Below are 20,674 nucleotides of genomic sequence, written 5' to 3' on the forward strand. Positions count from 1 at the left end.
ACAGTTCTTCCAGCTTTTTCTCTGGCCTGGACCACCACTGACCACTGTGCCTGCTCAGCTCCACCCAGGACACTGCCCCTCCTTGTTGTGACCCCATTCTCCTGTTTATCTCCTGCCCTTATTACCCCTCAGTGGCCTCCAAAGCTGCTTTCACAGCTGATTCCTGGAGCAGGAGACAGCTCCTACATAATCCTGTCACAAAGGCTGTCCTGCATCCTGCCCTCTGTGCTTGGGAGCAGTTTCCGTAAAACACCTGCACAAATACCGGTGCAATTTCATTGTTTCCTTCCCTCAAGCTTCCCTTTGCAGCAATGGCTGCAGGGACTCGGCAGCAGGCACAGTTTGTCTTTCAGTCTTCAGCTCTCTTTGTTCTTAGGCATTGCCTCTTCCTTATCCTTTGGCTGTGGGCTGCCAGGAGGAGAGTCTTTTGTCCCCTGCTGATGCCGCGCCACTGGCACACGAAGCTATGGGGCTTGAACACGGCAAGGTGAGAAGAGAGCTGGGGTCACTTGTCCATCTCTCAGCAGCCCGCCCCAGGCCTCGCTCGCCTCTCCATTGTGCTGTTCTCCGAGCAACAGCCACTGTACACAATGTAATGAGCGTGCAGCAGCTGCCCGGGAAGCATGCTGGATCCAGCCTGCACAGAGAGCAGCAGGGAGCATTCTGGGGGCTGGCCCAGCACTCGGGATGGCTGACCTACAAGCAGCGTCACATGTCAGGAAAGTGCTCCCAGCCAAGCTGCGCTCCAGAGGTCTAGCACCCCTCATCCTTTCCCAAAGGCCTTAGCTGTCCACCCAAACCAGGTGTCTAAGTTTCTGAATGGATATGGCAGGAGTGGACATGGAACTTGCTACTGGGACTGTAGAGGTGGGCTGACATTTGCTATCGAGGCTACCAGCAAAACTCCCCTACCACACCATTCCCAAATCATCTTCCCCCATCCCAGCCTCAGTGCATGCAGCTCCCCATCTACCTGCTTTTCGCAGTGATGCCTCTGCAAGCCAGAGGAAAAACTCACTTGTGCCAGGAGTGCCTGTGATCCAGGGCTGGATTCTTGGCAGCAGGGCAGTGCTTGTGCTCACACATGATCCCTCACTCCTTTTGCACCACACATGCTCCTGCAGCCCCTGCTGCAGCTGGGGTCCTCTCCTCCCAGGTCCCAGCCCCCAACCCGTTCCACAAAGAAAAGACTTCAAGAACAATAGCTCCTTTTTTTCCTTTTTTCTTTTGTACACAAATATATACAGGGTATTATACACATCTCTACACAGACAGTGCCACTCAGAACACGCAGCTCTGCACGGGCAGAGCCCCGACAGGCGCAGAGGCAGCCCCGGGCCATAGCCGTACCTACAGAGACCAGAGCATCCCAGCCCACCTGCTGGACCAGAGGCAAGGGCAGTAGGTGGGTGCAAGAACAGGGAAGCAGGATCAACATCCCCCCTGCCCCAGCCTGAGAGTGGACCGCGAGTAATCAGCTCACATGCTCATTTCATTCCTAGCCAATAGCTGGAGGGGATGGGTGACTCTCACCATGCTCCTTCGCACCCACGTGTGCTCCAGCACCAGCTGAGCCCTAGGAGCTGGGGTGGCCTGCCCTCCCCATGCACTGAAGACCCACATCTCCTCCCCTCCATCCCCTTTCCTCTGGGCCTGGGATTCTTATAGAGGAGGCATACAGGAAAGTCAGCTACATCCTCCTTGTAACAGCCCCCACATGCTCTCTGTGTGTCTGGCTCCCTTCCTCTAGTGGGGAGCAAGGAGGGAAAAAAGCCATGGGATGTGACCACCCTTCCCGGCAGCTGAGGTGGGCAGTGCTGACATTTCACTTGTTCAGGCCTATTAAAGTGCTTGGAGCTCCAGGGCCAGCATGGGTGATAGAAAAAGTAAATGACTGTCCACTTTCACCCAGCCCCATGAAGCCCTGGAGGGCACTGCCCCAGCGAGCTGGTGCAGCACCCACAGATGACAGGCAAAGGGAGGGTGATAGTGTCTGCAATGAGCACCAAACAGGATGGTGGCAGGGTTGAGGGAAATAAATATAGCTAAATAGCATGGGGATTTATTATTTTCCTTTACATTTTACACAAGGGGAAGGGGAAAGCAATTGAGGGCAACTGATCCTGACCACAAAAGACCTCACAAAGAGCCTTTAAACAGGGTCAGTCCTCCCTGCAGGTGCCAGGGGCTCCAGTCCACCTCTCCCATCCATCCTGTTCTCTGCCTGCCTCTGGGACAAAGCTATCAACAGGGAGGGGGCAAGGGCAGAGGTAGGAGAGGAACAGCCCCCCTCTCTGGCTGGGTGACGGCAGGAGAGCCTACACCAGTCAGGGCAGGTGAAGAAAGTCAGCACAGCCCACTGAGGCTTTTGTGCTCCTGAAGATGGTGGTCTTGGTTGGAGAGGGCTCCCAAGGGCTCCTTTCCCAGGGCTCCCTCCCTCTTTGACCACCTCAGCTGGGGGAAGACCCTGCAGCAGCTCAAGGAAGGCAGCCCATGGGGCCCTATGACAACCAGGCAGTGCTGACCTCACAGCATGTTGAGGGTCTGCAGTCTGAGACCCTTTCTCCCCTCTCCCTAGCACCCAGGAGACCCCCATCACAGCCCCTCCACCCCAAGCCTGACCCTGCTGTGTAGACACAGGGCAGCAAAGGGAGGCTGCAGTACCACATGGGGGTCAAGTTGATTTCTTTGAAAGAGGAGTAAAATGTGCAAAGAAAAATGCCATTTAACATGATGCTGCAATCCCCCGCCTGTGCACCTGGGGGAGGAGGAGACAGGACCTGGGGGAGAGGCTGCCTGCGCCTCCTGCTGCCCATAAGAAATGCCCTCAGCACCCCTCATCCTGTGGGGGGTTGCCTAACTCATGCCAACCCTGCATCCCTTACCTGGGATGATGTCACCCTTGACCATGAAGCCAGGCTATTACCACCCCTGTGGTGAGGGAGAAGTCTGTAACAACCCCATGCCTGGACCAGCTCCTGGCATGCCCCACCAGGTGGATACTGCAAGGGGTTGAGAAAGGGCACACACAAGCACAGGGAGAAGGTGCAACAAAAGCCACCCCCTTCCCTAGGTGGGGTTTCCAATACACTGATTAGAGTTTTTTGTTTATCACTTTCCTGCAAATCTAATAAATTATTAGTGTTTCTCACCAGGATGACAGGCGACAAAGTGGCCTGCTAAGAAGACCTCAAATGTTCCCCTTATGCCCCTTCCCACAAAGCACCCAGCCTTCCAGGTCCAGGGCAGCACTGTGGAGGTCTCGTTCCCCTTCCTCTCAAGCCCCCAGGGTTCTGGGGTCCAGGGACATGTTGAAGAAGGTAGCTAGTAAAGAGCATGCCTGCTGAGCAGCCAGGCTGGCAGAGGGGTGGAGGGGCAGGGAGATGGAGAGCTCGCAGCAGGGCCCCTGCCCTCACTGAAGGCAGTGTCCCTGGGGGGTGGGCGGGTAAGGGCAGCGGCCAGCACCCTCAGGTGCCTCTCCCCAGGTCTCCATGTGCACAGCCTGCCCTGCTCCTGGGCCTCCTTCCCCTCCCACCCTTTGAGGTCCCTACTGGTGGATCTCATTCTCTATCAGGCTGTCCTCACACGACTGGAAATCTGTGTCGTTCATGCCATCGGCATTGATGAGCTCCTCATCCTGCGATCCCTGCTCCGATCCCTGCTCCTCCGACTCTGTTGCTTCACCTTCTGGCGAGGAGTCCTGCAGCACTTGGGCGATGTACTTCTGTCAGGGTCCGGCATGGAGCAGGAGAAGGGTGGGGAGAGAGCAGAAACACAGGTCAGTCTAGGGAGCTCCTCCTGGCAGCAGAGCACAACACACAAAGCACCATGCACGAGGCTGAGCTTGGTGATACGCCGGGGGAGTGAAGAGGGGTCCAGACTCCATGGGATGTATGAGGAGAGGGGATAAGAATGGGGCTGGCTTGGCTCTGCAACACTGGATGTGCCAAACCCCAGCATTCTGGGACAGGGAACCTGGGCTGGGCTCTTTGGAGCCCACATGGAAAACTGTACTGCCTTTTCTGCCAGTAGACATGTTCTTCTGAGGCTCTGCCTCAGAATCCCTCCTATAGGGATTCTCCTTTTGGTGATATGTTGCTGCCCTTAGGTATATGGAGATTAGGAAGAAGCCTGGATTATGTGTGCACACCCCAGCCCTGCTCTCCCGAGGAAGCAGGAGGGTCTGCTTTACCCCATCTCTGCAGCTCTGTATAGACCCCAACTGCAAAAACCTCATGGAAGGAAGCAGTTGGAATGAGCCAGTGAGCCAAGGAGAAGTTCAGAAAACAACTCTGGGATCTTGGAGAGTTGGACAGGGGAGAGGAGAGTCCCCAGAGCACTTCCACGGCCTTCAAGGCAATGCCCATGGAGATGCCTTTGCGTTGGCACTAGGACCAGCCTGGTGGGTGACGGCTGTTGCTGGCGAGCAAGCGTGCAAAGATGCAGAATGAGAAGGGAGACTGACCCAGCTGGATTCACTGTCACAGCCGAGAGAGAGGCAGAAAGTAAACGCACAGCATCTGAGGAGCAGTGGGAAAGGGGTGTGTGTGTGTGGGGTTACACTTCATCACCCAGAGCAAGTGAGGGGCACAATGCCCAACACTTGCCTCCCACCCTCACTGGGAGGATCCAAGTGCTGATTCAGAAAAATGAGAAGTGAGGAGTGAGGTACCTGGACAGGGAGTTACCTCCCCCTTTCCAAACCCAGGTAAGGAATGTGCCAGGGGATGGAGATGGGGACAGTGACTCACAGCTGACTTAGGAGCTGGCAGATTGGTAGCAGGTCTCCCGTTCTGCCTGTTGTCCATGGCATCCACCTCTGTGTGGTCGATCTGGAGAGGAAAGGAGAAACTGAGAGACTGCCAGGGCAACACGCTTGCTGTCCCACCTCAGGAGCAGCACACAGGCAGCAGGGACAGCCTTGTGACTGTGTCCTCTGTGATGCCAGGGCTGAAAGGCTCTGCTGAAGGGTAGGCTGGGACACCCTCAGAGCCCCTGCTGTTTTAAGGCTGAGCTGCCCTCTCAAGAAGGAGTGTCCCACACCCAGCATTCTGCCTCACCTTGTAGTTGTGAGCGCTGAGGTATTTGAAGTGCCCAAAGCAGACGTGACACAGACAGATCACAATGGTGATCACGAGGACCACAAAGGTGAACATGGAAGTGGGGGCCAGGAACCCTGGGACAAAGGAAAACCGAAGTGGTGGTGTCAGAGGGATTGTGACTGTGCTCCGTGGCTGGGGGCTGCCAGGACCAGAGCCTGGCTAGGGAAGTGGCTCTTTAGGAGGCCAAGGGCTGGCATCCCAGCCCAGTGCTCACCTATGCGCACGGTGGAGAAGAAAAGAAGCCAGAAGAGGCAGAGGATGGGGGCTGCCACTACCTGATTCACAGCCCCTGAATGGATCTTCTTGTCTAGCTTGGCAGGCAGGTAAGCATAGTACAGGTTGTATCGGTCCACCAGGTGCTTAAGCAGCATGTACATGAGCCCTAGGAGAAAGGGAAGGATGCCAGCAGAGTGGGGAATCAGCTTCTTTCCTAGACTGACAGAGACTATCTCCCCCACATCAGCCTTCCTGCCTCCTCTCTGTCTCTGACACAGGGAGGCAGAGTGGTATCATTTACCAAAAGGGACGATAATGGGGCAGGTGATGCTGTATGTCATGACCACAGTGAAGACGCACATCATCCAGGCGTAAGCAGCTCCAAACTGGAACTCATAGGCTTGGTGCTGCAAGAGGGAATGGAGACCCATCAGCAGGACCCTGGGAGCTGAGTGGGTATGTGTAACACACCCAGTTCTACACACACCACTGGGCGAGCCCCATCAGGGTCCACTGCAGCAGTCCCATCCCTGGGTGCAGGCCACACCCCATCCCCTCAGCCCCGTACATACTCGTTTGACGTTCCTCCGCTCGGCCGCCGAGCGGGCCAGGCAGAGGCGTATCATGTACATGAGCAAACCAGGGATGCGCAGCAGATCCATGGCATTCCCGATGAAGGCAGAGGCGATGACATAGTTGACAAAGAAAGCCCCATTGTCTGGCAGGAACACACACCTGGGGAGGTGCAGCAAGAGCAGGCTACAAGAGGAGCTCCCTCCTTGCAGGGTAGCAGCTGGGAGCCCCCAGTACCTTCGGGTGCCAACAAGAACCATTCCCCATTGTAAAGAAAGTCTTTCTGCTCAACTCCACTTACTCAAATCGCACAGCGGCTTCAGCGAGGAACTTTTTGTCAAACAACCAGCGGAAAAACACATCCAAGCTGTGGGATAGGAGGGCAAAAAGAAAAGAGGGACCATCAGAAGCAGCAATAGACAGACATGTACATGGCAAACATGTGGAAGCTGCTCTAGAAGGATCAAAAGCTCTGACGTTCCCTCTTGGGATGTGTCACCAGAAATTATGTAAATCAGACACTGGAAAACAAAACAAAGCAAAACAGTGTAGCACTCAAAAAGGGATGTAAAGCTTCCTGCTTGTGTATTCTTATCCCTTTGCCCTGATCCTATCAGTATTTTTCTCTCTCCTCTGTTTGGGCACAACATCCATGCAAGGAACAGGTGACTGACTCTAGAGAAGAATGTGGTTAGGCACAAAATACCCTCCAATAAGAGATTAAAGGTAGATTTCCCTTAGGAGAAACAAATCCCATTTTCCTAAATTTTGATTTTTCGATATAAAATCATCCCATCCTCTGGCACCGGTGGAATATAGAGTTCCAGAGGCAACAGCAGGGGGATTGACTCCTCAGAAGGACCGGCAGTCTCTTTAATGGTCAAAATGCAAATCTTCCAACCTGCCTAAGTTATAAGGTTACATGCAACTTGAAACTGACGGGTTATATTGTACTTGTGGTTGTAGTGTGCTGGATGCTTGAGTGAAATTCTTCTCCTTGGTTGTATGCTACTCCTGTAAACCTTTTGCCAAAATGCCTATTTTCTCACTAAATTAAAAGAAGTCTCTCAGGAAATGCATGTAGTGTATTCTCTTTATGTGAATTCAAGGTGTTAAAGAACTAAAGGCTCTGCAAGAGTTCTGTTGAGTGTAATCTCTTGGAGTCTAAATGTAAGTCAGTCACCTGGGAAGAGTGTGGCTTGACCTGGGGCTTTACACCCACAGTGTGTAAGGAACAAACTATCACAGGGAGAGTTTCCTGTCCCGCATCCACTCCCCAGTTTTTTCTTCCTCGTGCTGTTCCCCTACTTGGCCCCTGTTCAGTGCTGCAAGCCCACACCAATGGCTGGCAGGTGATGCAGTTTCGGCAATTCTATAAACTGTGCAGGAGATTTGGGGCTCACATCCAAACAGATGAGCAGTGCTGCACACCCACTATCCCACCCAGCCAACCAGTGCAACCTACTCAAGTTCTGACTCAAATAGAGAATTCACTAGCTTTGTGCAAAATTCAGAGTGCACACTGAGCACAGAAGTGGGGAGCATCTCCTTCACCAGCAGACCCCCAGTGGACTTTTCATATGCATCCACCAGCCACACCAACTTTTGCTGCATTATTTGTAACACCATGGCACATGTCACTGCATCTGCAGATTGAGTCAGTAAGGTCCTGGAGACCCAGACATGTATGGTCTGGCCAGTGCCCCCCAACCAGAACCAAACACATTTTCCCAAGGGGATGGTGGCCAGGGCACCAGTGCAATGAGGAAAGAATGTAATGCATATAACAGGAGAACAAGCAAGGGTGCATCTCAACCCTCCCCATGCTCCAGGTCTCTGCATTCGCCTTCCCAGCACCCCTACCTGCTCAGGCCCAGCGACGGCAACAGCAAGACCATGAAGATGAGGAAGGTGTAACACTTATGCATGGTTGTCCTATTCTCTCCAGACCTGAGGGTAGAGAGGAAGCCATTAGCCTTTCACTGTCACCCCACCAGCCCCATGAGCTGTGCTCCTATGGGATTTTCATCAGTACTTCCCAATCTCTAATCTGATTCCCATCCTGTCCACTACCGGTACATGAGTATGTCCCCTTTCCCTACAGCATGTCTGAAATCTGTTACCAAGTCCCAGTTCCTTCCCCCTTGTCTCACAGGCTGTGCAATCATCTCCCTTGATCTGCAATCCTCAGAGCTGGTGACAACCTCCCCATCAGTCTCTGCAACAGAGGTCAGAAAACAAAGCTTACATTGCATGTCCTTTGGGGAATATGCCTCACAAGCAGCTCATTTCTAGTGATCTGCACTTTGAATACCTTCCCTGTAGCCAGAAGCTAGAGCAGTTGAAACAATTTTCCCTTGGAAAAGCTATGACTTACACATGGGTACAGGCATGCCACCCCTGCCTGCTCACCTGAGCCAAGACTTCCTTCTCTACTAGCATTTCTCACAGTGACCAGCCCCAACTCTTCCCAGCTTTTTCTTCTTGTAGACCTATGTAAAGCTCTGCTCAGACAACCATGCTGCACAACAGCAGCTAAAGACTGGCAGAATAGCTGTCCACAGCAGTCCCCAGGTGTGGAAGACAGAATCACAGAAGAGAAGTTCAAGCAGAAGGATGCACCAAGGAGCTTTACATCAGTGAGAAGTGTCTAGCAGCCAGGCAGCTTGCTGGTATGACTGAAAACAGGTGCTGGCTGTTCTTACCTGGTCCAGTGTGCTTCAAAGAAGGCAGAGTAGTATACAATGGTGGGCAGAAGAGCCGAGAAACACCACAGCAGCAGGGTGGGGAAGAACTGGGTGATGATTGGATTCTGCAACAAGGCAGAGAAGAAATCAGTGTTACATGGTGCTGCAGCTCTTGTGCCAGCCACAGGTACAGCTGCCTTTGCTGATGCCAAGTCCCCAGCACTGCGGCTGCCACTGTACCCTGGGCAGGCTTGGCACCTCCCTCATGGTCAGGCCAACAGAGTATGGGGAATGCTGACAATCTCTCTGCCTATCAGCCCTGTGGGGGATGTTGTGCCTTGAGGTGGTTCCTATGCTACCCATCCTGTACACATTTCCAAAGTCCTTACATTGAGGTACTCCACGGGCTTGGTGACATTGAATTTGTCCATAGTGGTGATGATGATAGCAGGGGTGGTGAGGAAGAAGAGTAAGATGAAGAGGATCACATTAATCACGAAGCAGCGAATCCACCATACGAAGCCCTGGACGGAGAGGTGTTCCCTGGGAAGGAGAAGGAGGGCATCAGGACGGCTGCACAGGGTAGAATACCATGCCAAAGCCCAGCCTGTCTGAACAGCACTTGGGGTGCCAGCCCAAGGCTTTCCCCCTCCCAGTCAGCCCCACAGAGCTGCTCACCAGTAGATGTTCTGTGGGTCAGGGGCATAGCTGACAGTCCAGTTGGAGACATGGAGGGACTCACTGCAGGAGGAGGCCCTGGGCTCCCCACGGCACGCACAGCCCTGGCACTTACAAGCATTGAAATCTTTGAGGATTCTGAAGAAGAGAAAGAAGGACATGCTGATGCAAATGGCTGGCAGGCACAGGCTGAGGGGATGCCTTAGTGCTGGCATTCCTCTGATTTAAGGCAATGGCTGGGAAAGGTCACCTTCTTGGCAAGGGCAGCACCCTTTGCACTCACATGGCTGTGATAGTCTCGTTGTGGAAGGTGACAAAGGCCATCCCCAGAGGCTTTTCATTCACTTTCTCCTTCTCCCGCTTGTAATCGTCTTTGAGCTTCTCCTCCAGCTTGGTATAGTACTCGATGGCCTCCACCTGAGCAGGAGGACAGAGGTCAGAGGGGAGATGATCCGGGCAACCAAAGCCACCATGTGCTCCACCTGCTCAATACCTCCAGCTTTCCCCTACCTCCTCGCAGCCCCTAATGACACAGCAGCACAGGTGGCCGCAGGGCTTGGGGTTGATCATGCTTGTGTGGCTGGTCTTGCTCTTCAGGTTGGTGAAGTAGATTCGCCCGCGCTCAGCTTTCTTCCTGAAACAGGAGAGCAGAAGGGAAGGAAGGCTCAGAAAAGCTCTGTGGCACCAGAATTGTGAGGGAGCCAGCAACATTAGCCCACTCTGCCTTCTTTCCCAAACTAGGAGTTACCTCTCTGCATCCAGGAACATCAGCCGGGCCACATCATAGCAGGGACGGGCCTCCAGGACAGTGCAGTTGGCATAGGCCTCCCTGTGGATGAGAAGCACCAGTTTATCACACCTGGCTCCAAAGGCCGTGCTCTCAAGAAAATCCAGGACTTCTCTCCTGCCCCAAGAACAGTGTCCTGGGCTGAGTGTCATGACACATACCAAGAGTTTGCAGGAGAGTCTGCAGGCTCTCTACCCTTTTAGCAGAACCAACACGTGGGGCAAACGCTATATCCTCTGGCCTTTGGCACAAGGAGCCTCTCTGGACTTTTGCTCTGTAGCCTCTCTGAGCCTACACTCCCTCTCTGCTTTCACAGGCTTGGGGTCAGAAAGAGGCAGAATGGTCCACAAAGGTTAAAGGAATTTCTCTTCTACCCATGGTGCTTCTAAACATGGCCCTGAGAGTTCATTGAGATTCTGACAGAAGAGGAACTTAATTTTTTTGTTACAACTATATACCTTCTACAGGGACTGTGATCAGGGCAGCAGCACAACATCCCATAGGAACTGCTTGAGCGCCTCCTGCCTGTATCTCATCTCTGAACTAGGCCACATCTCAGGACATGTCCTGTCCACTGCTTACTACACTGACCCCCTATGGCTCCGCAAGAGATAGCTGGGCATATCCCAAGGCACAAAACCAAGGATACTGCACATTCAGGTAAAAATTTAGCAGAAAAATAACAGCAAGAGGCCCAAAATAAAGGCATTCGCCAATTTTGCCTAGCGTTCTCTATTATTGCTATTCCAGGTAAAACTAGCACTACTCTACTCCCTGTTATGGAGCAGTCTTTGGGGACACAGCGAAACTCACTCAAAATGCTTCTTGATCTTCTCTGGCTCAGCATATTTTGAGATCCCATTGATGAAGAGAGTTCGCTTAACCTGGAAGTAAGAAAAGAAAGGAAGGAAAGAAAAGAAAAAAAGAAAGAAAGAAAGGAGGCAGGTAGGTGTGGATGGTGTAAAAAACCAGACTGCAGCAAACCCCCTCCCAAGACCTGAGTGAGTGATGAAAAAGGGCAGCCTCATCACTTCTGGCAACCAGGACTCCCCCTCTTCTATGCTTCCACTAGCTGTAGTGATCCTGTATCCTGGTGCACTGCAGATTGAGAGGCTAGGGACTTATACTACAGCTGCCTGAACAGAAACAGGGCTACCCTTAAAAAATGAAGAAGGCAAAAGCCACTGCAGCACTCTTGAGGAAGAATGGGGTCCTTCCATATATTTACCCAGTGCAGGCCTCTCCTGTTTCCCCACAGGCAGTCAGAGCTGCTTCTCTGGAGGCAATCTGCCTTTGGCCAGGCAGAATAAAAGAACAGCCAAAACATGACAGTCCCAAATTACTGTGGGAAATGAGGTGCTCAGCACTCTCTCCAAGGCTACCTGACTTGACCAGAGGGCATAGGAAAATGTGCCTGAGAGAGTGGCCAGATCCTGCTCACCAAGTCATCCTCTTTGTAGCGCATCTTGGAGGTGTGCCGGCGCATGCTGATCACTGTCAGCAGCAGGTACAGGAAGGCAAAGATGGTGTGCAACCACAGCAGGTGATTCCTGTTACAAGGGAGACCACAAAGGTAAATGCAGGGTTGCCACTACAAGTCTGTGTGTGGCTGGTCAGGCCCTGAAGGCAGTGGAGCCACGAGCACACACATGCCTTACAACCAGATTCCAGGAGCTCAGCTTAGAAAGTGGAGCAGGGATAGTAGCCTCACAGCAAGGGCAGAAATGCAGCCTTCAAGGAGGTGAGGCTCTGCAGCACATGAACCTTTACAAAACACCCCTTGACAACCTCAGTTATCCATCCTACCCCTGCCTATACATACCTAGAATTCAGGTTAGCAATTGTTGTCCTCCCAAAGCTGTAGGCGTTGTTTTCTAGGGAGAAAGAGCCAGACACAAGCACGTTCAGTTATACGGAATGGCACAGAGCACCACTGGGGTGAACTATGGCAGGAATCTCACCTGCAGAACGCTTCAAAACCAAAGCTGCCTGAGATGACCCTGTGGCTGCTCTACACTCAAAGTGAGGCAGCAGTCATAGTTTGTCTGTGTTAGTCCTATCTTGCCCTCCACTGCTACCCAGCGGTCTGGAACGTGGTGTTGAAAACAGCTCCCCCAGCCAAGCCAAAGGCTCTTTGCTCTCACCTAGCAGGTCCCCTGAGAAGTTGACAGGTAACACGATGCCCACAGAGAGCACACCCACGACCACCAGCAGCCCAATGATGTGCCTCTGGAAGGACAGGTAGTGCACTGCATCAACACCGCATTTGTCTCGGATCTCGTCATCCCTGCCAGGGAGAGAAAGGCTGTCAAGCAATTTTCTACATTCCCTCAAGTGCTGGGGAAAAGGACTGCTCCCCTCCTGATTTAAGCCCACACAGCACCCCTGGTTCTGCCTTACAGAGCTGTAACTAGGCTCCAGGGTAGGGAGCCCAGCACTCAGCCTTGAACCAGCCTGGGCAGAAACCTGCCTGTGCAATGCTTACTCAGGCCTACACCCCATGGTCCTGCCCTCTGTTCCCCAGGACAGGTAGCTGGACACACACAAACTCCACCTTATACTCTTAGGTGGGCCTTGTCTTCTCTGCTAAGATATAGGATGGCTGATGCTATCCCACAGCACTCTGAAGCCAGGAGATGCTTAGGAGACTACTTCTGAGCATTATCATGCTGAGGGCATCTCCCTGCATTCTCCTGTCCCCTCCTCATAGCCATTCCCCAGAGGAGTGGCCCTAGCAGGAGTCCCAGGGAGAGGAGAATCTCTGCAGAGCAGTGAACAGTGTTTCTGAGATGGGACTGAGGTGGAGGAGCCCTCAGCTGGGTGCTCTTCTATCATTCACTGTGTGACCTTATTTTGCCTTTAAGACTCCTCATCTAGTCCCATCTTTGCTTGTCTTCTTCCAGAGAGGGGGCTGCAGGAAGGGCAGTGACTTCACTCAGCTGTACTGCACTGGGTGGCCCAACAATCCCACAATGCCCCTCCTTCCCCACATCGGTCCCTCAGGAAGGTCCTAGGGCACTTACTTTATCCTGAAGATGGCTGTTAGCCAGGAGCAGAAACCCTGTGCAAAAAGAAGACAGGACAGTCTCACATCACTCCGTGTTCCCTTATCCCAGGTCCCTCCTTCAAAGGCTCTGGTGACTAGGCTGGTGTCCTTGCACCTTCACTGACTTGGCTCAAGGGGACAAACCATGAGCACACAGATGTGCAGAGCCACAGACAGGCCAAGGTGAGGGAGGTGACAGTGCTACTCCATGGAGCACAGCACAGGTTGGACTATGCCGTGTGGCTGTCCTCTACCAACTGGCAGTTCAACCTCCCAGGCAACCCATACGCTCCTGGCTAACATGGGAGCTCTTCACTGCCTTGGGACACCCAGAAAATTTACCATACAGGTACTTTAGCCATCATCCTGGACAAGAGAAGCTCTGCAGGGACTGGTAAGGCAGGCTGGGCCAAGGCAGTGCTCCTCAAAGGACACCTAGGGGAGCTTTACCCCCCATCCATCACACCCCTGTTATCCTACTGAACTGTCCCTCCCCTTTAGCAAGGAAAGCTGTAGTAGAGGTAGACTGCAGTGTGAGGAGAAGCTGTCAAGTAAGTACTGTTTGTAATGCTGAGATTATAGGCTGGACAGGTGTCTGTTAAGTCACAGGGATGTACAGCCTATTTATTTAAGCAAACAACTATAGTTATGTAGCCTTGAGCTGCACACCATACTCACACACTACAAGGTGTGGGACTTAAGGCCCAGGAATGGGCAAAAAGTGGTTCTTCTGAAGAGCCCTTTGTTCAGCCAAGCTGTGGGCTCCTGGCCACTCAAAGGTAAAGTGTCTGACTCTTGCTGCTACTCACATTGTCCCTCTGGTCGAATTCCACAGAGCTGGAGACGGAGGTGAGGCGCTCGTAGCGGTCATGGTTGTCAGAATGCAGGGCGGAGGCTACGCTAAAATGACAAGTGGGAGGCGAGGGAGAAAGTTAGAAGATGTGAGGAGGCAGCCTGGCCAGGAACCAAGAGCACCCAGGAGACGAGAGGTTAATTCAGATCAGTTTGCACCAGGTGAGATGAAGAGAGACAAGATCAGAGAGCAGAGGTATTGGTAAACAGAGACCCCTCCTCAGATGGCATGAGGAGACTGACAAACCCCATAGGCTTGGCCATGGATCTATTTTTTCAGCACCTTCTGAGAGGCACCCATGTTATGTGGCAGCCCCTGCAAGGAGAAGCTGGCAGAGGGTGCCACAGAGGAGAGATGAGGTCTGTTTAACACAGGGTTTAGACAAAGGAGAGGAAGGGAGAACCAGAGGGTGCCACAGCCCTCTGGCATGGCCAGAGAGGCACTGGCAGTGGCTCCTGTCCTGGAGGGCCTCACTTGCCTTCAGGAAGCGGAAGGGTGGGAGTCTGGTGGGCTGCATCCTGCTACACCAGTCCTCCTCACCCTTAGTGCTTCAGTGCAGGAGGAAGAATGCAGCTGCCTGGAGCCAGGCTCAGCACAACCTGCTCCACAGCTTCAGCTGAGCCTCCTGCCTGGAAATCCTTTGAGTAGGAGCAGGGCAGACAGCTAGAAGTGAACGCCCACATGCTAAAGGACAGGATGGCAAAAGGGGTGAATATCCCAGACCAATTTACTGTGGGCAGAGGCAGAGACCTAGATGAAGAACCTGCAGCAGAAGCATCCAAGACTGACAATAGCCCCCCTCTACAAATGGAGGCAGAGGGAAGCTGGCAAAGGAGGTAAGAAAATGGTCCAGAGACCTAAATTAAATAGCACTCGCAAAATGACAACAGCAGGCTGGGACCTCAGAGGTGCCAGAAGAGATATGGCTGACCTGAAGGCTAGAAACAAAGCAAAAAAATCAAATGAAAACATGGTCTCCCTGTAATCAGTACAGGCTCAAGAAAGATCAGATGGACAAGAACACCAAGAAGCAGCTGCTGAGAGACAAGAGGTAGACGATACTAAAGGAAGGAGAACAAGCAGAGACCCTTGTGAATCTGCTGAAGGAAAGAGGATGGGACACGTGGCCTCCCTCAGAGCAGAGTAGCACCTGCTGAGTCCCTAGCTGGAAGTAACAGAGAGAGGGAAAAGGAGATTAGCTGAAGGTCAGGGGACTACAGCAGTGCAGACTAGACAGCGGTGTGCAACCTTGCGACTGCGGAGCCCAACACCCTGCTCTGCTGGAGGGACAGAGTGAGCTTCAACCCAGCTCTCAGACCTTCAGCCCTTTAAAATCAAAGGCCTTGCAGCTGGGCACGTGGAGTGAGGGTGAATTGCTGCTGTGCACAGCCCTGAGGAGAGCCCAGCAAGATGACACTGTGGATGACACTGTGTGTTTTTGGCTTCTCAGTACTGAAAAGGCAGAGGGCAGAGCAGAAGTCACACTGGAGGGAACAACTGAGAGGAGTGCAATGTTATGAAATGACCAGGATAACTCAGCTCCGTGCAGGGGGATGCTGAGACAATAATCACGATGACCTGCAGTGCTGAGGAGACAGAGGATGCCAAACCTTCCCCAGGGATGGAACGCTGAAGACGGAGCTCCTGCATCTGGATGAAGACTTTTTAACGCGAGTGGGTGGAAACAAGACTGCTCTAAATCACAAGATTAAGGTGGGACCCTGCACGACATCCTGAGTTTGGTGCAGACCCTGCCCAGGAAAGGAGAAGTACAGGGTCTGAGGCATGAACAGCCTCAGACCAAGGGAATCACAGGCTCTGAGAGGGGAGGCCAGGCATGCCATGGAAAGGGCTTGCTGCAGTGTGAGGCTGAAGGTGGCTGCATGGGTGGCAAGCCCCTCAGGGCTCTGTGATCACTTCCCTCACACACAGAGGTGCAGGTAGTTTGCTACAACCTCCCACTGCAGACTGAGTCACCACTTAAGACTGTCGATGTTTACTGCAAGCTCTGGTAAGTGGCAAGACAAGGGTACTTGCTGGTTCTCATGAAAAGGGAACATCAGAGGAGGATGCCCTTCCCCACAAAGAGTGATGTACATTCAAGGCCTGGGAGCATCAGGTGACATAGTGTGTTCCTAACCACCTGTCACTGCACCCCAGTGGAGAACAGCTGGGATGGGAAGGTGCCATCAGCCTTGGAGGAGCACAGTCAGAATGAGGCTTCCTCACTGAGCTCCACAGGTTTTTGAAAGCTTTTGGCTACCAACGCTATCCCAACTCAAGCAACAGGTTTGAGGGTGGTATGTATGGTGTGTGTGTCAGCAGACTGTTCCAGCAAGCTCAGATGAAGAAGAGGAGCAGGAAGAAGTAGTCCCCTGGAAAGAGACAAGCACTCATGATGATAACTGAAGTGGGCCCCTGAAAAGCCTCAATCCATGATGGCTCTGCCATCTCCCCTCACAATGTGTTAGCAGTAAAAAGTTGCCAGACACACCTGATGCAGGGCCAACCACTAAGTTAAGCACTCAAGCATGAGCGAGATGTCCCCTCTGTGCCATGTACCACAGCTACCATCAGTTCCATTTTCACAATTTCAATTGCTCTGCTACCGAGTGCAAGGAGCACCTACAAAAATAAGAGCATTCTTGTATCCTCTTAAGGTAGTAGCAGGCCCCTGCTTTGTAAGTGGTGAGGCTTTGCAAGTGAGAAGTGAGGCTGCAGCTTGCTGCCCTGGCCTCAGACACAAATCAGCGTGGCTGGAGCAACGCCTGCAGGCTCTGCACTGCCAGCTGGTCACCTCCTCTGCAGCATGTACCATCCAGCCAGTAAGCAAGGTATGGACAATGCTCTTTTCTCAGGTATGAAAGCAGCGAGAAAGAGACAAAAGCAGGGAGGGACAGTCCATGGCAGGGCTTAATGGGCAATGACGGGCCAAGGTGCTGAAGGATGCTCCCAGGAAGTTTATTCTGCAGGGGAAGAGAGAAAATCAAAGGTGCTGCCTCTTGCTGGGCACAGGGGTAGGTGGCAAGGGACAAGGGCCAACAATTGCCCTGGTTCCAGGAGCCTCAAGGGTTAAAAAGACAGAGAAATCTTGCCAGATTCTCTCTGTGTACCCAGCTACCATTGCAGCTGGCATGGGAACAGCCCTTGTGGCACCCTGGCACAAGAGGGACCAGGCAAAGGAGCCTCCTCTGCAACTGGGTGACCTGAGCATGCTGTGGGCTCAGGCAATCAGGTTTGTTTTCTTCCATCATAAGGCAGGATAGCTGGACACAGGCAGATAGAGCAGGGTGTGCGATATGGCACCCTCTGCCCAGGCCAGGACTAGGAGCTCATTGGTACTGCTGCCCTCAGGGAGCATTTAAGGGCTACTAGGGGAAATCCAGCTGTGGCAGTGGATGACACAAAGGGGAGGGAAAGAGAAAAGCACAAATCCACCAAGAGGCACAAATCCATGCCCAAACTCCCAGCCATTTAGATTAGTTCAGAAGCAAGACAGAAAACTGCAAGAGAAAAGGAGAGAGGTTGTGAGCAAGAAAGAGAGAAGAAATGAGACCCTGAAAAAACAACATACTATTCCCGCTCCTCTCTTTCCGTCTCCCAGCGTCGGCGCCTGGGGGCACAGAAACAGAAAGGGAGAAGTTACAACCATGGGAGTAGGTGCTGGGTTTCCTCTTTCATAGGGAGCTATGCACCCAACACGGCTCCATATCATCCTGAAGAAAGAAACCTGCCAGTGGTCAGGTTGGAGAAGATCCTCCTTCCAGAGTCCAGCAATGCCTCTGGATCCAGAGCCCCCACTGGCCCAGGGGTAGAATGGTTTGCTGCCAGCTAAGGGGAATCTGGCTTCACTGGGAAGGTGGCCTGGCTCCACACCATGGACATCGCAGGGAGCTCCTGAGGGGCATAGGAGAGACTGTCTGGACTGCCTGGCTGCTGTCTGAGTTCCCCATCCGTGTCTCCTTCCCATCCAGGCAACCAACACACTTGCATCCCATTCTCCCAAAATTCTCATCCTACCCCATGGATGGGCCAAGCGGCAGGGGCTTCTCCCTGGAATCCCGGTCCTGTTGATCCACAGCCCTTACCATAGTCATGCTGTCCCTATCCCTGTGCTTATCGGCTCTCCCTCTCCAAACAGCTGGCACCCCTCTGCCTTTCTGCCTACAGCCACTGCTCCCATTCCCTTACACCCAAGGTGCTCAAGCACTGCCTCCAAGAAAGTCCAGCCCTCTCTCCTCACTGGAGGCCAGAGCTGTGCAGCCCCTGTAGCTACCAGTCAGCACCTGGGTCCAGATTGCTTAACTCTGAGAAGCTGCTGCCCTCTGCCATGTGAGGTCTTATATGGCTATCCCTTTCTCCTCATTTTCCCTGCACTGCCTCTGCAAGGCTGATTTCCCCAACCAGGCCAGGAGAGGAAGGACAGAAGGGCCACAAGGACACAGCTACAGCTGCTTATCTAACCCTATTGAGGACCACTTATCTAAACCAGGAGAGTTCCTGGTTCAATGGTGGAAGAAAATTACTCTTACTCTTTCCACTGTTGTGCAGGGAGTGCTGAAGAGCAGCTTACTTGACCTCGTATTGTCAAAGGAACCAAAGTGGCTAGAGCTCAGCCCCATCCGGGCCTTTGGGCAAAATGAGTTCACGGAGCTGATTAAGATGAAGGAAAACCTACCACAGCCAGCCTTCAGAAGCCACACTTTGCCTCCAGCATGTCACAAAGCACCACAGGCACAGCAAATCTCTCCCCTGGAGAAAGCTGGACTACATGCACAACCCCTCTAGCTCAATCAAGGAAAGTTTCTTATTTCTGCACTGGAACAAAATAATCACTGTCCTTCCTGCTGCTGACGGCAAAGACTAGAACTGCATCTCACTCTGCTGTGGAGCTGCCATCCACAATGGGCCCTGGCTTTTCCTGACAGATACTGGAGCCCACAAATGCACCAGACGGGAAGGATCCACATCCAAACCCATTCCTCAGCACTTGGGATGCGAGCTAAACTCACGTCAGCACAGCAATACTGCACTTGGAAATGCAGCATACCACTTTCAAGTGCTCTTAACAAGAACTGCACGCAGCAGAGTCACAAAGACACCTTCAGAGGCTTAACAAAGCCTTCACTGTGGCAGCCCTCACCCTTCCTGTGAATTTGTGTTCCTCTATCCTCCTTCCATCTGCTGTTCTTCTGTAAGGGGCCCTGTACACTTCTGTCACTGTAGGGACATAGGTGATATGGAGCCAGTGGGGACCACTCCATGTGTTGGGAGAAGGATGCTGTAAGAAAAAAAGCCAGTAAGCGGGGAATTTTTTCCTGTTCCAGTAGCTCGGAGGATGCAACCGGCACGTTTGCCTTTCCTCCTCAGCTGCACAGGCACACACAATGGGATCTCTCTCTTCTGCCTTGTGGAAAAGAAGGGTACCACTCATACCTTATTTCCCTGCCCCTTTCCCATGCATACCTGTCAGCATCTGTCACCAGGGCCAGGCGTCCATAGTCCCAAGCAACTTTACGCAAAATTGAAAAGACAAACAACAGTACCTGGAAGAGACCAAAAGAGAAGCTGTGAGAAAAGGCATTGTCCAACTCTGTCCTTGTCCTCTGCATGCAGAGCCACGGGAACAGGGAGGGGACAGAGTCCTCAGCTAACAGCACACTGAGACTGCAGGACAGCACAAGTTCCCCAGGACTGTTAAATCACACTATCTGGATGGTTGTAGGAGGCAAAGGTACAGGATGCAACACACAGTAACTAAGGTAGCCTCACAGGATCAAACGGCCCTGAGGTCTCTAGGAGTTGAAATTACGGCTACAGCATCTTTGGTCCCACAGTTTCTAAGGAGGAACAAGCAAAGCCTTTGGGTGGGTAAAGTTGCAGGAATTTGGCACCATAAGTGGGAGTTTTGGGATGCAGGAGTGGCCCACTTCCTTAGGGCTGCAACACCCTTCCATGAGGCTCAGTGTGGTTGCACTGGAGTTATGTTAATAGTGGCTAAGCCTGCAGTGGCTAGGGTACACGATCAGGGCCAGAAGGTTATCCAGCAGCAAAGTCAGAGATGGCATTTGGGGCCCTCAATTCTAACCATCTGACCACAGTCATCCATTCTTGGTTAATTAGGGGAGAAGCTGCTGAAGAAACAGCAGGCAGACTTACAAGAAAGCACATAAAGTCAAGGGCTAGGACGGTGGGCACCCCGCCGAAGGGCAGTCCCTGCAGGACAGTGCTGCGGATGCGCGCACTGTAGCAATAGTCCTTGGTGCTGTTGTTGTTGTTGCATGTGGAGGCTTTGCAGGTGGCCCCTGTTGAGCCCAGGGTGGCAATGACGTAGGGAAGCATCTCTACAGCTTCATCGTCTTCCCTGAGGAAAGGAGAGAAACAGTTGGTTAGACGCACCATCCAGTGCCAGCTGGATGACAATGTAGCCCTGCTGGGATTAGGGGCCAACCTTGCCCACTAGCTCAGGCTTCTCAGCGCTACAGGATTTTCCTGGGACCAGCGTCTAGGGACAAGGTCATCTGGAGAAGCTTGCTGAGTCTGGGAGCACTAGAAGAACCCAAGTTCTTCAGCAGCTGTGGTCCCACCACGTACAGCCACAGAGCTCCCTTCCTTGTTTGCCCGCTCTCATGCCATATAGGTGTGCCTCTTTCCCCAAAGACTACTCTTCTTCCTGAGAAAACAGTGTCTCATCTCCCGCTCCTCAGCAGGGAGAATATTTAGGTACAGGAA

The 20,674-nt window shown here is 52.7% G+C and overlaps 1 protein-coding gene across 3 annotated transcripts; it reads right to left on the minus strand.

Annotated features, from left to right (window-relative positions):
- Window positions 1–1,206: 1,206 nt before the first annotated feature.
- TMEM63B (transmembrane protein 63B) lies at window positions 1,207–20,306 on the minus strand. 3 transcript variants are annotated; one of them, XM_027641297.1, is made up of 24 exons: window positions 20,102–20,306; window positions 19,409–19,488; window positions 17,517–17,555; window positions 13,899–13,989; window positions 13,067–13,104; window positions 12,188–12,330; window positions 11,866–11,917; window positions 11,485–11,593; window positions 10,857–10,927; window positions 10,005–10,085; window positions 9,767–9,890; window positions 9,540–9,673; window positions 9,257–9,394; window positions 8,968–9,121; window positions 8,597–8,703; window positions 7,755–7,841; window positions 6,193–6,258; window positions 5,891–6,053; window positions 5,620–5,725; window positions 5,317–5,484; window positions 5,061–5,176; window positions 4,752–4,832; window positions 4,466–4,520; window positions 3,623–3,724 (listed from the first exon to the last, which is right to left on the minus strand). In XM_027641297.1, exons 1-23 carry the CDS (start codon window positions 20,282–20,284, stop codon window positions 4,482–4,484), a joined length of 2,370 nt encoding a protein of 789 aa, XP_027497098.1. In that variant the 5' UTR covers window positions 20,285–20,306; the 3' UTR covers window positions 3,623–3,724; window positions 4,466–4,481. The 3 variants fall into 3 exon arrangements, with proteins under 3 accessions (XP_027497096.1, XP_027497097.1, XP_027497098.1); XM_027641295.1 differs by lacking the exon at window positions 4,466–4,520 and having other exon boundaries at window positions 1,207–3,724; XM_027641296.1 differs by lacking the exons at window positions 4,466–4,520; window positions 17,517–17,555 and having other exon boundaries at window positions 1,207–3,724.
- Between the last annotated feature and the right edge of the window lie 368 nt (window positions 20,307–20,674).

This window comes from Corapipo altera, unplaced genomic scaffold, assembly GCF_003945725.1.
Source record: "Corapipo altera isolate COAL_440 unplaced genomic scaffold, ASM394572v1 48b, whole genome shotgun sequence".
NCBI classification, from domain to species: Eukaryota; Metazoa; Chordata; class Aves; order Passeriformes; family Pipridae; genus Corapipo; species Corapipo altera.

Coding starts and splice junctions, on each gene's coding strand:
- TMEM63B (XM_027641295.1), bottom strand. CDS start 20,284: ATGCTTCCCTACGTCATTGCCACCCTGGGCTCAACAGGGGCCACCTGC. Junction 13,105..13,898: donor AATTCGACCAGAGGGACAAT/GTGAGTAGCAGC, acceptor CTTTTTGCACAG/GGTTTCTGCTCCTGGCTAAC. Junction 9,891..10,004: donor ATGTTCCTGGATGCAGAGAG/GTAACTCCTAGT, acceptor CTCCTGTTTCAG/GAAGAAAGCTGAGCGCGGGC.